Source organism: Rhinopithecus bieti, unplaced genomic scaffold, assembly GCF_001698545.2.
Source record: "Rhinopithecus bieti isolate Rb0 unplaced genomic scaffold, ASM169854v2 scaffold_40368, whole genome shotgun sequence".
Lineage (NCBI taxonomy): Eukaryota > Metazoa > Chordata > Mammalia > Primates > Cercopithecidae > Rhinopithecus > Rhinopithecus bieti.
Genome location: NW_016817546.1, coordinates 3,817,656 through 3,832,143, shown reverse-complemented (window position 1 = coordinate 3,832,143; position 14,488 = coordinate 3,817,656). Strand labels below are relative to the sequence as shown.

The following is a 14,488-nucleotide window of genomic DNA, read 5'->3' as shown; positions in this document are numbered from 1 at the left end:
GGGCGTTAAGAGCATCATGAATGGTGCACATGCACAGGTGCGTGTGCACACACACACACACACACGCAGCCTTCCACCTCTCACATGCCACTCACGACCCACCTGCACATCGACAGCACAATGCCATCCTAGATGCAGAGGGGCATTGACAGCACCACGAATGGTGCACGCGCACACACACACACACACACACAGTCTTCCATCTCCCAGCCACCACTCATGACCCACCCGCACATGGGTCCAACAGTGTCAACTCACGCCTTGAGCTTCCACCTGTGAGGAGGCTGCCTCCAGAGAAGCGGCTGGCTCCATCACTTGAGATGACCCGAGATCTGGACGGTGGCAATGTGCTACAACCTCTCACTTTCTGTTCACACAGGTGACCTAAATGAAAAACATCCCAACATAAGCCACTAACCCCAAATGAGAATCTGATGAAACAGATCAACCCACCACACAAGCAGTTCTGGCTTTCAAATGGCCCATCTACACCCTGGCATGCTAAGGCCCCACCGCCTCTGTTTTGAATGTTTTGCAATTGAGAGACAGGTGGGAGCTCGTTCTGCTGTGAACTTTCAGCTGGGTCTTCATTCTCCTGCCATGTCAGCAACAGCCACAATTTCCTGGTGATGAACGAAAGCGTGTGGCACTCACAGTTAGCTGCACACGGATTCTTACTTCTGGATCTCTGGGTCGCAAGGTGGGCTGCCTCACAAACTGTAATCTCAGCCTCTTGATGGCCACATTGTTCAAGGAGAGTCCTGTGTACATTTACACGTGCAAATGTCTGACTCCACACACACCCAGGGTGAAAGAGCCCCCACAAACTGGAGCCTTCACCAGAGCTGTGTTCGTAACAGAAGGCTTTGGTGAGCAAGCAGTGTGGCCTCGGGACAGGTGTGTCTTGTGGCTGGCGGGTGTGGCGCCCTGCGAACTTGCAAACCTGAGTATCCTAGGGAAAGCCTGCTTGCCCACGGCACACTCTCCTGTGAGGATGGGACCCACAACCTCAGTGTGGCCTTTACCTCCCCAAGGGGTGAGGCAGGGCACCGCCAACGAAGCTGTGTCCCAAAATGAAGCACCGAGGGTGCGCGCAAAATGCTTGTGTCGTCAATCTCCTTAATTCCAGCGAGGCAGTGTTGAGTGTCCTCGGGCCTGGGATGTCCTCACCATTTTCCTGGGAGCTGTTAAAAGCGGGAACCCCTTCCCCGGGCTGCCTGCCTCTCTGCATCCCTTCGCTTCTGCCCACCCTCAGCCCCAGGGGAGGGAGGGGCTTCCACACTGGCTAGGTCCCTCCTCAGCCTTGGCAGATTCACCTGCTGCGTCAGGTTCCCTCCCCTCTTGCCCGTCAGGAGCTGCTGTTTCCAAGGACGAGCCCAGTGCTGGGAGCATGCCCACGTGCAGGCGCCTGCCGAGGTGCCACATCCTCCGTCCAACCCAGGTTCACCCGGTGACAAAACCAGAGCTGACGGAGGTGTCTCTCTAGAATGGTTCTGAGCTGAGGCTGGAAAGGGAGCGCCCGTCCTCCCAAGGGAGTCAGGCAGGTCTCCGAGCTGCTCCACCCGAGTCCAGCCCCTCCACACCCCAGCGAACAGCGCCTGGATTCTGGAAAGGATCCAAAAGCCAGATACTGAATCGCAGATGGTGACACCAAACACATTGGCGGGACAGCAGACCGGCCCCCAAAAAGGGCTGTTGAGGGCAAAAAGGCCCCGATGTGGTGGTGGAGAGAGGTTAGATTGAGAAATCACAGACAGCCTGGAGTCAATCTCTAGAAAACTTCTAGAAGAGCTTCGCTTCACAGATGGATGGAAAGCTGGTGACACAGCAGCAAACAGTCCCTGCTGCCCTCAAAGAACTCACATTCTCCCAATTCTTAAGTTCCTTTGGTCATCTTGAATTCTCTCTCTGGATCTCAGTCCAAGCCGGGCTGGCCTTTCTGCCACCTCCTGCAGGCTGGAGATGTTCTTGGTCATCTGTCCCTGCTTCAGTCTTCATAAGTTCTTCCAAAACTGAAGCCGAAAGCAACTGTGGCAAAGGCACTGGCACGTTGGCCGCCTCCTCCCATCTGTGCACAAGCACAAGCACAGATGCAGAATTCCCCGGCTCAGCGCCGTCCCTGGAGGCAGCTTGAAAGTTCACTGGGCAGCAAACGTGGGGTCAAGCTGCCTGCTCACCTGTGCTGAGAATTCGGCTCTCAAGGCCAGGTTCTGACGGCCATGCTCACAGCCGTCACCACGAAGGATGGGAAGGCTGACTGCCTCCTCCCACACCCCAGCTGGCAACCAGAAAGGCCAGTGGCGCACTTACCCAGCCATCTCTTTCCAGGAGAATTTCATTCTTTCCGATGTCCCAGTAGCTGACATCCCCTGCCTCCTATTCTTTCTCCTTGACCCCAACGTCAGCACCGTGCTGTGCAGCAGGACAGTCGTGTTGACCTCCCCCTAGGCCCAGGTCCCTGCTACATCCCCACAAAGATGCAGCCTCCACTTCCCCCACAGGCCCTGCACTGTGCTTCCACCTTTGTGCTACCAACTGACTCCCAGCACCTACAGCGTCCACTCAGTCCTCACTCCAAGTCGGCTTCCTGAGAACGAGCACCTAGAACAAGGGCTATTTCGGTCTTCTCCCTGTTGCTCTTAGACCCTCCCTCCTGTGCTAGCCTGCCATGGCCACCTCTGCTCCCACAAGCTTTGCAGGGGTCTCCAGCTTCCCCTCAAGTTAAAGCCCGTCCCCTCCCGGTGGAGGCTGCAGCGCCACTGCCCAAACACCCTCCTCTCGCCTGCCAGGAATCCGTTTTTGGCCCTAACAACTCACGGTCACAGGATCAAGATCCCCATCCCCAAGAAAGGAACCCAGATCAGTGCTCCTTCACATGAACAGATGTTCATGCCCCATAGGCTGTATCTCCTGAAGCCCAAGGAGAGCAGGGCTCCAGATGAGAAGGGCGCTCAGGCTTCTTATCAATGCTTTCATCAATCTCTGCACCACAGTGCCAGGTTCAAGGGCAAACACTACCACAAAGAAGCCATGATCGGGGTCCTCAAAGACCTCCCAGATTCATGTGGGAAAACGGCAGACAAACAAGCAGGCTGGGGCAGGGAAAGGAGAGCAGCCTGAACCAGCCCAGCATGCCTGTGCCAGGGCCAGAGCTGGGGTCACCGGCAGCACTGACGTTCACGCTTCAGGCCACGCTGCCCTCCACATGACAGGGAGAAAGTGCCACTGATGTCCACGCTCCGGGCCACGCTGCCTTCCACATGACAGGGAGAAAGTGCCACTGATGCTCACACTCCGGGCCACGCTGCCCTCCACATGACGGGGAGAAAGTGCCACCGGCCCCAAAGCCTCAGTTTCCCACTCACAAGCTCAGCGTCCTCCCAGCTTCTTGCTGCATGTATGTGTCTTCCCACGGGAATTCATGGCAGGGGCAGCAGCTCATGGGCTGGCGGTCCTGGCAAGCTCTCTGTCACATCCTGAGGACCTGCTCCAAGAAGGAGGGGCCTCCCAGCACCTCTGTTCACTGTGGGCTGCAGTGGGTTCACCCCACACCAGGGGCAGCCCAGAAGGCTCCACAGCTTTCTTGACCACCTTCATCTGCTAGCGAGTGGTTCCCTGAATGGCAGACGAGAAGGCCTCTGGTCCACCCACATCTGACTGGAGAGGGCACTGGGCTATTTTAAGCCTGAACTATGCACCACCCCGAGAAGTACTAAGAGACCAAGGAAAGTGTTACTAGGCCGAGCTGGGTCCAGACAGCTCCCGGGGCAGGCAATCAGCATTCTTGGAGCTCGGGCTCGCAGGACACCTAATGATGACAATGGCTGCAGAGGGTGGGACCAGCAGGACACGGAACCCTGCTGGGCTTCATGAGCATTTCCTCTTACTAAATTTATACTTAGAGCACATGGGAAAATAAACCAGGTAAGCTGAATTTACACTTGCACGCTCACTGAAGAAGCGTACAAGTGGCAAAGGGACTGCATTTCATCAGGGCACAACTTGGATATCAGATTAGTGCAGGGTTTCTTCCCTTTCCATGAGACAGGTTACGCCTGCACCAACACATCTGCTACAGGGGCAGGAATTCCCTGCAAACATACAGGGCTCCCGATGCAGCCCTGCAGCTGGAGCAAAGCCCACCACTGCCAACCGTGTGACCCCACAGCCTGGCCATCTGTCAGAGTCCATCACCACCCAGTTCTCCTAGGATATCCCATGAGAACACAGATGCTTGGCCTGTGAGGCCATCTCTCCAGACGCCAGCCTCCCCCAGGAAGGGCCACAGAACACAAGTAACACCGAAGCTCCCAGCCAAACCCCTGTGCTACTCCACAACCAAGATCACTGGGATCAAAGAAAGCAATCTGGTGCTTGCAGTCCCTGGATGACAAAAGCTGACCAAAAGACAGTGCGAAAGAGGCTGCCAAGGAAGTCAGCAGGCCTGCGTGGAGCAGTCACCAAGCACGAGGGCAGTCCTCTCCCCGTCATCAGAGTCCCAGGGCCCTGGGTCCAGCTGGCAGACGCCCATGTCCCCAGCCATGGCACAGGCTTCCTTGCACGGCCTCAGACAGGAACACGCACTGTGAACGTAGCCGGCCCAGAGCAGAATCCAGGCTGAGGCCGAGGCTCAGGCTCCATCCTGCTCAGTCACCCTGCAGGCTTCCACGGCCGGCACCCACGCTGCTGGCAGAGAGAAGCCTCCTGTACCACAGAATAGCCAGTTTTACGAAGAAAGAAAAGCCATAACACTTTTTTTCCCCAAAAAATGCAGAATTGACGGAGGAGAGCCAGGCTCGCTGCACTGATGCGCAGAGTGCTGAGGGTGGCGTTTGTCCTTTGTGAAGACCTCTCCCTCTCCCGTAGGCGCTGGAGTCTCCCGGGCTGGCTATCTCAGCCTTCCCTTCCCATGAGCTTATCTCTCTCTTGCAGCCAAAGTATGAAAATGACAATTGGAGATAACATATAATGGAGGCAATCTTTCTTCTGAAGATAAGATTTTAAAACCTGGAGTCACTGCACATTTGTGAGCTGGAGAATTAAATGTAAAAACAACCAGCGCGGTCTCGGAGAACACTCCTTGCAACTCCCTTAGTTGCATGGGCCTTTGAATAATGCCTGCTCCTCACGTGTGGCTCATTTATTTCTCCAGAACCTAATTGAGTTTTGCTGTGTCCATATTGTCTATTTTCCAGGCCACCTCGGATCTACATTCATAAACAGGCAGGCAGAGCCTCCAAGCCGACTTAACGGCTGTGCACTCGAGCCCCTCCACCGGGCCTCCCCAGCCTGTGTGCTGCCAGTGCCGGGTGGATGTGGCCCATGGGGCTCTGGGGTTTACAATCAGGCTGGGTTCTGAGGAGTGGAGTGGAAAATTCCCTAATAAAACAGCAGAGAAGTCTGAATCTCATGCGGACAGACACAGCTTCGGAAACACCACACAGCTTAGTTTTGTTGTGCTTTCAATTCTGCCTTGAAAATTCCCAAACGTTCCAGAGGACCCTCGGGAGGTTCAGTGAGCTTGTCACCGGCCCTACAGGGTCCCACATCGGTCCTCTGCCCTGAGGTGCACACAGGCAGGCACCCAGCCTTGTGTCCCTCGATGTCCCATCAGCAGCCCCTGTCCCAGCAGAGGCCTCAGTCAAAGCCCCCGGAACGTCTCAGGGGGGACCCTCCTGAGCCACCCAACCCACGTGTCCCACCCGCCACAGTCCTGGACGTGGAGTGAAGTCCAGGGCTTCGCTCCGTCCCTCTAACAAGCAATCGTGGGGCACCATTCTCTATCAAGCCATGGTGCTGGGCCAAGAAGAAGTGCGCCTCTCCATTCTCCTCCTCCCGGGCTGCAGGGAAGTTAGGAACATTTCCCTTGTCTGTCCTCCATCATGAGACACAGGGAAGTCTCTCCCGAAACCTGATCACTGTATTTGAGGACTGTCCTAGAGATCCTCCAGGGATGGCACCAAACAACAAAATGCAGGAGAGCCCGATGACTGATGACCTCTAACCCCGATGAGAAATTCAGAATGCAAACAACTGGTTCCAGGACAGACTCAGCAGCTAAGGACACAGGCTCCATGGCCAAGCTGGTGAGAATTCTGCCGGTTTCTTCCTGGGCCCATGAAGCCCATGATGTGACCCCTGCCTGAGGGAGCCCACACTCTACCAGAGGGGTTGGGCAGCTGCTGGAGAAACGGTACAAGGCTGGGGACTCTTACCCACGTTGGCCAAGGTCAGGTGCAGCCGGCCCTTCACCACCGAGTGGACACCGATGGGCTTGACGCGGCCAAACCCCAGCACGTCTCCACTCACCACCATGGTGTCCTGCTCGTATTCGGTTGCCACAACCTCAAGCTCATGGGAGGCCTGCACAGCGGGCCGGCCTTGGCGGAGGAGATGCTGCAGAGGAGAAAAGCGTGCTCAGAGGCTGGAGCCGGCCCTGAGGACTGGAAACCCACCAGGAAAAGCCACTGTGGGCGGGAGGGAGTGTGCATAGCAGGACAAGACCCTGCACCACATTGGGGGGTGAGGGGGTGGCGAGCCAGGGGCCAATGTCTTAAAGAAAGAGTCCTTATTACTGGGGTCTTTTTCACAAAGTCTTAAGTAAAGTATGACTGGATTTACCCACTGAATAAACACCACTGGGCCCTGTGAAGGCATAAGTGGGTCTGGCAGCTGCCCTGGAGGACCCTCCCCTCCACAAGAACCAAGAGCAGGAAAGAGGGCAGCCAAGCAACACAAAGGACTGTGAGCCAAGCGTGTCTGGGACAGCGAGGAATCCAGGATGGAAACCTGAACCAGACTCCAGGAGGAAGACAGGCCATGCACAGAGAGGGCAGGGGAGGCAGAGAAGGCCGGGGAGGCAGGCAGGCCAAGGGCACAGGGCACAGGGTATGATGCCTTCCCCATCTCCCTGGGCCAGGGAGCATGGCTGGGGTAGGGGCCTATGGGGCCCAGGGGGGGACCGTGGGGCATGAGGGGCCTGCCAGGAGCCCTGGGCTGGGGTTTGGCCCGGATCTGCATGCCAGGCCAAGGTTGCTCAGGGCAGGGTGGGAGCAGGAAGCCTCAGACCCAGCAGTGCCTCAGCAGGACTTTCCTGACCATGGGCTCCTCTGCTGATCAGATTCGACGGCTCAGTACTCTGCCTGAACACCAATGCTGTGAGGCGTGTGGGGGATGACAACGGCCTCACAGCTGCAACCCAGGCGTGGCCGGGACACTCTTCCCCATGTGCCGTCTCTGCTCTGGTGCTTCCTCTCACATAAGCAGCAGTGTGGGAGCAGATGAGGTTCTGGATTTTGTAATTCTCCAATTTCTACAGCAACAAAAGTATCTGTCTCTCGGAGTGAGACGCCAGACCTGACCCTTCCCTTGTGGGTCTGGGGTCTTCTGGTCGCCACAGACCCCGCTTGCTTTGCCACATTCATCTACACTGCATACGATCACTGCATAGACATCGATGATTCCGGAAACTCAGTCACTGGGAGACTGAGCAGATATGAGAAGTCTCCTCTGGAGAACAGCCAACAAATACAAGAAACCATGTCAGTCTCTCCAGGAGGCAAGGAAACGCAAATGGAAACAAGGCACCATTTTCCTCCCAAATCACTATCGAAATGGCCAATGGCGACTGGTTTAAAGGCTGACGCCCTGTGAAGCCAAGGGCATGGGATGCAGTGCCCTCTGTCTTCAGGAAGTGCACATCTGGCTCCGCACACCTGCGACCCTCATGTTGGCACCGTCAGAATTCTACTTCCGGGAACGTGTCACTGGGGAGAAGAGGATGGTAAAGAGCACAAGCTCCAGAGACAGAATGAGGCCAAGACTCCATCCTGATTATCACCAGTGTGGTCCTGGGCCTCTGTTTTCTCCACCAGAAACAAGGATAAAAACAGAACTGCCCCAGGGCTGGGCTGGTGGTCACACTGAAGGCAGCACAGGAGCTGTCTGTGCCTGGAGGAAACTCTTCTCATCACCGTAGCAACGTGTTACGGCCAGCATCCCCAGGAAATCAGCTAAAGATGGGGGTAACATTGAGCTTCAAGAAGTCCACAGCAGTGATTAGCAGAAGGAAAAGCCACCGTAGCGACTCGCAACAGGAAAAGCTCAAACAAGATGAAAGCTGGCCCCACCTGCAGAAAGTAAGTCCACCAAAGGCTAACCAGAGCATCCTAACTCTCCCGGGATCTGGAGTCAAGAGGATTCTCTCTGATCATCTCAGTTTTCATGTTTTCTACCTAAGTTTTAAAGTTACAAGATTCTATTTTAGAAAAGTGAAGCTTTATATGTAATTGATTCAAGTCTATGTCAACAAGCATGATGGCACTTTTTTAAGGGGCTCTTTGTGTAGGAGGAGATCCAATGGCTTCTGTCTCCATGTGGGACAGCAAAGAGGGGGCACGAGGTTTGGCTGGGCATGACAGGGGAGCCACTGCCGCCCCACACGTGCCCAGCGAGGCCCGGCTCTGCCTCCCACACCACCTGCCTCCTTCACTCCTCCCCACCATGCAGCGCCTGCTGGGGTTGAGGCCTGTGCCAGAGATGCTGCGGTGTCAACACCCAGTCCTGCCTTGGGGACATCAAAGCCAGCATGAGAGACAGACAAGCAAGGGCCACGATGACCCTGTGGGGCCCATGCCATGACCCTGACAGGAATAGAGGCCCAGGGTGAGGCATGAGAAGAGCAGCCAAGCCCTGCGGAGTCCCTGCCACCTGCAGACCCCACCCGGAACGTTCTGTGCACCGCCCACCACCCTGGGGGCATCCCCCTCCTCTAGAAGTCACAGGGAGGGGGATGAAGCCTGGATCAGTCGGTCAGACACAGCGAGCCAAGAGCAGACCAGAGGAAGAGCAGCTGGAAAAACTCCCAGACCCCCACATCCCCCCAACCCGAGAGCACAGTGCAGCTGAAGAAGCACAGGAGTCGTGCTTTTCAGGGGTCAGCAACTGCTGGAGAGGATGAGGCTATAAGACAGGAAGCCCCGGGGGTTCAGCAGTGTCAGGAATCCAGGGGGAAAGCAGCTATGTGGCACTCAAGAAAAGTGGGGAAATCTCAGAGACTCAGGGCCTGCAAAAATGATGACACATCCTCTCCCAGCTCCGCCCCATGGCCTGAGAGGAGAAGTCTCAGGACACCATGGAAGTGTGTGAAACCCGCCCCAGGCCTTGGCCCAAGAGTTGCTATGGGGTCCCCTTCATACATTGGAGAAGGCTTGGGAAGAATCCCAGGGAGGACGAGTAAAAGAATCCATGGATTAAGGTTTTAGTATACAAGGAGAATGGAAAACGACAATTAGTAAAAGAGATTCTAATTTTCATTAGAATGAGAAAAGCACGACGCATGTCACTGACCTTAGGAATCAGGTCCCACTGCACGCCCCAGTCATTCGCGTACCCATTCGTTCATCCTCAACCCACCTCGGATGCACCTGCCCTCACCACATTCACCACGTGGAAGGAGATGAAGTGACACTGCCTGGTAGGTCAGTTTGCAGGAGAAATAGATAACGGAGTTTGATCTTAAGAGCTTCCTGAGCAAACAACTAGCATTATAGAATCCAGACAGTGAAAAATCTTTTCCTTTCAAGAAACAGAGAATGCAGCACTATTTTTTAATTCGTGAACAAAGAAGACCAACCAAGTCCTGCACAGGACAGCGCCCACTCCTTCCAAGCAGACAGACGCTGGAAGTGTGACTCGTCCCGTGAGGGACGCAGCACCCACTGTGCCTGTCCTTCAGGAGAGCCGCTACCTTCATCTGGACGGCGGCAGATCCGATGAGCAGCAGGGAGTCTCCATCCCAGACGTCGATCTGCAGGGTCTGCACGGCGAGGTAGCGGGCGAAGCAGCGCCGCTCACCTGGCTTCAGGAACCCGGGGCCCACCATGTACCTCAGCTGGAAGCCAGGAGACCCTGTCAAAGAGGCCCCAAAGGAGGCCAAAAGTAACTGGAGTCATTCATCATCTTTACACTTGGAAGAGATTTCGGCTTTGGTCATGATTACTAATTTCTGCTTCTGTCATAGCTACAGTTAATAAACACATTAATCAAAAACATCATAAAATATCCAAATTAACAGAATGAAGAGTCATGTTCAGAAGAACTACATTTCTTTCCCATAGAAACAATCAACTCTTCCCAAAATAAGATTTATGGTTTCACCAAGACCTTGTAATAGCCTATGATGGATGGAAACAAATGTCCTTATGAGGCTGGCTGGGGAGTTTATTATTCTGGGCACGCAGAATTTAAGAAAAAATGTAGTCTACATCTGCTGTCAAAACTGGCATGTTCACACACAGAGCTCAAACCGACATCAGGCTTAGAAATAATGTGTGGGACAGCCAGCAGCCCCTCTCCTGGCCCTAAAGCAGGACTGCACCTGCCCCATGGGTATCCCTGGCTCCTCCCATGGGGTATGCCCTGGTCATCAGGCTAAGAGATGGGAACTGGACTGCGGCCCCTGCCTCCATCTTCTTGAAGTGGCATTATCATTAATTCTAAATTGACAAAAATGCCATTGGAACCATCTTTAGTTAAAGTTCGAGGAAAAGCAATGCTAGGAAGAATTTCAAAACAACATTATTTCTCTTTCTATCAATAATGGCGACAACATTCCCATAGCCCCCAATGAGCAGAGGAAGGAATGAATGTTTACTCAGCACCTCCAGTGCCAGGCCCCACGCCAGGCTGAAACTTGGCCACAGGTCCTCTCCACCCAGGCTCCAGCCACCTCAAGCCCCACAGGATGACCACAGACCACATCCCATCTGCATTTCTCAAGACCAGAGGACAAGGAGTGAGCGCAATGTGTCAGGACAGGGGACTGAGGGGGAGTGAAAAGTGCAGGGCCCAGGGTGGGCCCCAAGGAGGTGGAGCAAGGACCCACTGCTCAGGCCCGGCACTGGCCACAGCAGGAGCTCACGGGGGCATCTTGGGGCAGAAAGGCAAGCAAGGAATCTGGACGAAGACCAAGGAGGAGATGGCGATTAACATCACCCAAGGGCAGGCACGTCCCCAGTGTGGCACCTCAGAGGTGATCAGCCACACAGCCCCCACCCCTGCCCTGGCCCCACCTATCCTGGACCGTGGCATCTAGTGAGAGATCAGGACACACCCACGCACAGATGGGAGCCTGGTGGCACTTCTCGCAGGGGCAGCAGGCCCTGGAACAAAGACCCATGAGCACCAAAGCCTGGCTCAGGGCACGACCTGCACTGACCTGGGCTGTAGAGGAAGGAGTTGCCAAAGCCCTCCCTCCATACTGGCCATGCCTTTGCAGGCCAACTCCCCAGTGATACGCTGGGTACGCTGCAACGCTACCTCAGCCTCTCCCATGCCACAGACCCTCCTACAGCTCTAGGTACCTGACACAACGGGACCCTCTGTTTTGTCTCCCGGGGAGCTCCTTCCAACGCCCTGCTGGGCCGGCCCCTGCTCCATCACCACTATACCCAAGCACTGCCAGGGCCTTTCAATGCTACCATTAATTCACTCACTCAGCAAATAAATGACTGTGCCCCCGCCACGCGGGAGGCCCTGCACAGGGTAGTGCTGGGAGAACTGGACAAGCAGGGCCCCACCCTTAAGGAGCTCAGGGTCTCAAGGACAGAGACACTGATCCCAGAGCTAACAGCATGCTGAGAGCTCTTGGAGTGGGCGGCAGGGGGCGACGCATGCTAGGCACGGGGCCATCCTGGTCCGGGCTCCTCTGACCAGCCTCCCAACTCTCCCCACCGCAGCCTCAGACCTTTCCCCTCCCTGTCCAGCTGGGACAAGAGGCTCCTCTGTGGCCATCCCTGAGGTCCAAGCTCCCCACAGTCCACCCTATGTCATTTCCATCCCACTCAGAAGTAAAGGAAGCCGGCCTCCAACTGAACTAAGAAGACTACCGGGGCAGTGGCCCTGTCCTCCCCAAGCCCACCTCCTATGCCCCCATCATAAACACCGCGCCCCAGCCTGGATAGAATCCTCACTGTTTCTGGGGTTGAGGAAACAGAAAACATAGTAATGGTAGACACTAACCACTCTCCATTCAAAGGCAGATTCAGGCAATGACGAATGAGTAACAATCTAGAAGACCAGAGTAGCCAACTCCCACAGTGGCAGGGATGCGGGGCGCAGCAGCCCAATGACAGAGAAAACAACTTTTCAAGTGTATTTGGAACATTAATATAAACTAACCATATATTAGGCCACAAAAAACTACGCTACATAAAGTAGAAATAATACAAATAATATTCTCCGAACATAATGCAATAAACTAGAAATTAATACACCAGCCTGGGCAACATGGCGAAACCCCATCTCTACAAAACACACACAAGTCGCCCAGGCATAGTGGTGCATGCCTGTAGTCCCAGTTACTCATGAGGCTGAGGCCCATCGCTTGAATACAGGAGATGGAGGCTGCAGTGAGCTGAGATCTGGCCACTGCACTCCAGCCTGGGCTACGGAGCAAGACCCAGTCTCAAAAAAGAAAAAACAACAACAAAAAAAGGTAAAATTTTTTTTTTTGAGACAGAGTCTCGCTCTGTCACCCAGGCTGGAGTGCAGTGGCCAGATCTCAGCTCACTGCAAGCTCCGCCTCCCGGGTTCACGCCATTCTCCTGCCTCAGCCTCCCGAGTAGCTGGGACTACAGGCGCCCACCACCTCGCCCAGCTAGTTTTTTGTATTTTAGTAGAGACGGGGTTTCACCTTGTTAGCCAGGATGGTCTCGATCTCCTGACCTAGTGATCCGCCCGTCTCGGCCTCCCAAAGTGCTGGGATTACAGGCTTGAGGCACCGCGCCCGGCCAGGTAAAATTTTTTAAGAAACAAATTTGCAAATAAATAACTTTCTGTCAAAGGGCAAACACAATCGAAAAAGATTTTCTGAAAACAGTAATAATAATGAAAACACTACTTATTAGTATCAACAATCATAAGGCAGTAATCACAGGAAAATTCATAGCCTTGAATCCTGTATATCCATACAAACAAAGAATTAAGATAAATGAATTAAGCAGCTCAAAAAAAAAAAAAGGAAAATAGTAAAGTATACCAAAAATCAAGGAGAAATGAGAGGACAGTAAAGATAAACACAAAATTTAATCAAATAGAAAACAAAACAATAACAAAACCCATAGGACATAAACTGTAAAACTCTTCAGAAAGATGCACAGTGGAAATGAACACATGGAAAAGCAGTCTTGTCTGGGACCATCATCTCCTAGCTCTTGGGTGCAAATTCTCCCCATGTGATGGAATGCCCACAAGGATCCTAAAAAGTCCTTATGGAAAACTAAATAAGCAAGAATACCCAGGAAAACCCTGCAAGGAAGATCAACGTGGTGAGAGCTCAGCTTGCTAGAAATTCAGGCAACAAAAGAGGCTCTGACTGAAGGCACAGTCCCAGTGACCACAGACACAGCCTAGTGCAGAGGACGCAAACCGCAGACCGAGGCCAAGCTCAGCAGAGAGATAAGAAATCGTTTTTATGTTTTTAATGAATTGTAAACAAAAAGAAGAAAATGTGACAGACAACACAAGCGGCCCGGGAAGCCTAAAATATTTACTAGCTGGTCCTTAACAGAAAACAGTTTGGGCCAAGTCTAATGGAACAAATTAGAAAATACAGAAATAACCCCAAATGCGTGAAGAATGTTGGTCCATGATGATGGTGGCTCTCAAGTCACCAGAAAACAGACAGGTTTTTATCAACAGGCATGGGGTCTGCAGGATAGACATGGAAGACAAAAAAATAAAATTTCTTTAAAAAAATTTACCACTTTTTTTGTTTTTGTGTTTATGTCTAAACATAAACAAGGCCTGCAAGTCCGAGAACATGAGCCTCAATCGCTCTGTAAAGCGGGAGAGGAGAAAGCCTTTCTGTCTATGACTCAATAATTCCGAAGCAAGAAAAGACTGATACATTTGACTACATTTTAAAAAACCCTTTTACATAGCAAAGTCCACCATAAGCAAAGTAAAAAGACAAATGAAAAGTAGGAAAACACATTTGCAATTATTACTGTATCACGAGGGTTCTTCTCCCTAATAAGAGCTCCCCAGAACAGAAGACGAAATAGACTAAAATCATGATAGAATAATGGAAAAAGGTATGAATAGAAGTTTGCAGATAAAGACAAATATAAAAGATACTCAACTTGACTCATCATAAAAGAAACGCAAATTAAAACTGCAGTAAGGGCCAGGCGTGGTGGCTCACACCTGCAATCCCAGCACTTTAGGAGGCTGAGGCGGGCTAGCACTTTGGGAGGCCAAGGTGGGCGGATCACGAGGTCAGAAGTTCAAGACCAGCCTGGCCAACACAGCGAAACCCCGTCTCTACTAAAAATACAAAAATTAGCTGGGCGTGGTGGCTCATGCCTGCAATCCCAGCTACTCAGGAGGCTGAGGCAGGAGAGTCCCTTGAACCCAGGAGGTGGAGGTTGCAGTGTGCCAAGATTGCGCCACTGCACTCCAGCTTGGGCAACAGAGTAAGACTTCA

General features: G+C 53.2%; 1 protein-coding gene across 1 annotated transcript in view; it reads right to left on the bottom strand.

Moving 5' to 3' along the window:
• Positions 1-14,488, bottom strand: part of NPHP4 (nephrocystin 4) — a 142,652-nt gene that overhangs the window by 17,546 nt on the left and 110,618 nt on the right. The window contains exons 17-19 of the mRNA XM_017856029.1: positions 9,749-9,909; positions 6,216-6,396; positions 259-384 (exon numbers count right to left, since the gene is read on the bottom strand). Coding sequence (XP_017711518.1) covers positions 259-384; positions 6,216-6,396; positions 9,749-9,909 — 468 coding nt within the window. The remainder of the gene's footprint in view (positions 1-258; positions 385-6,215; positions 6,397-9,748; positions 9,910-14,488) is intronic.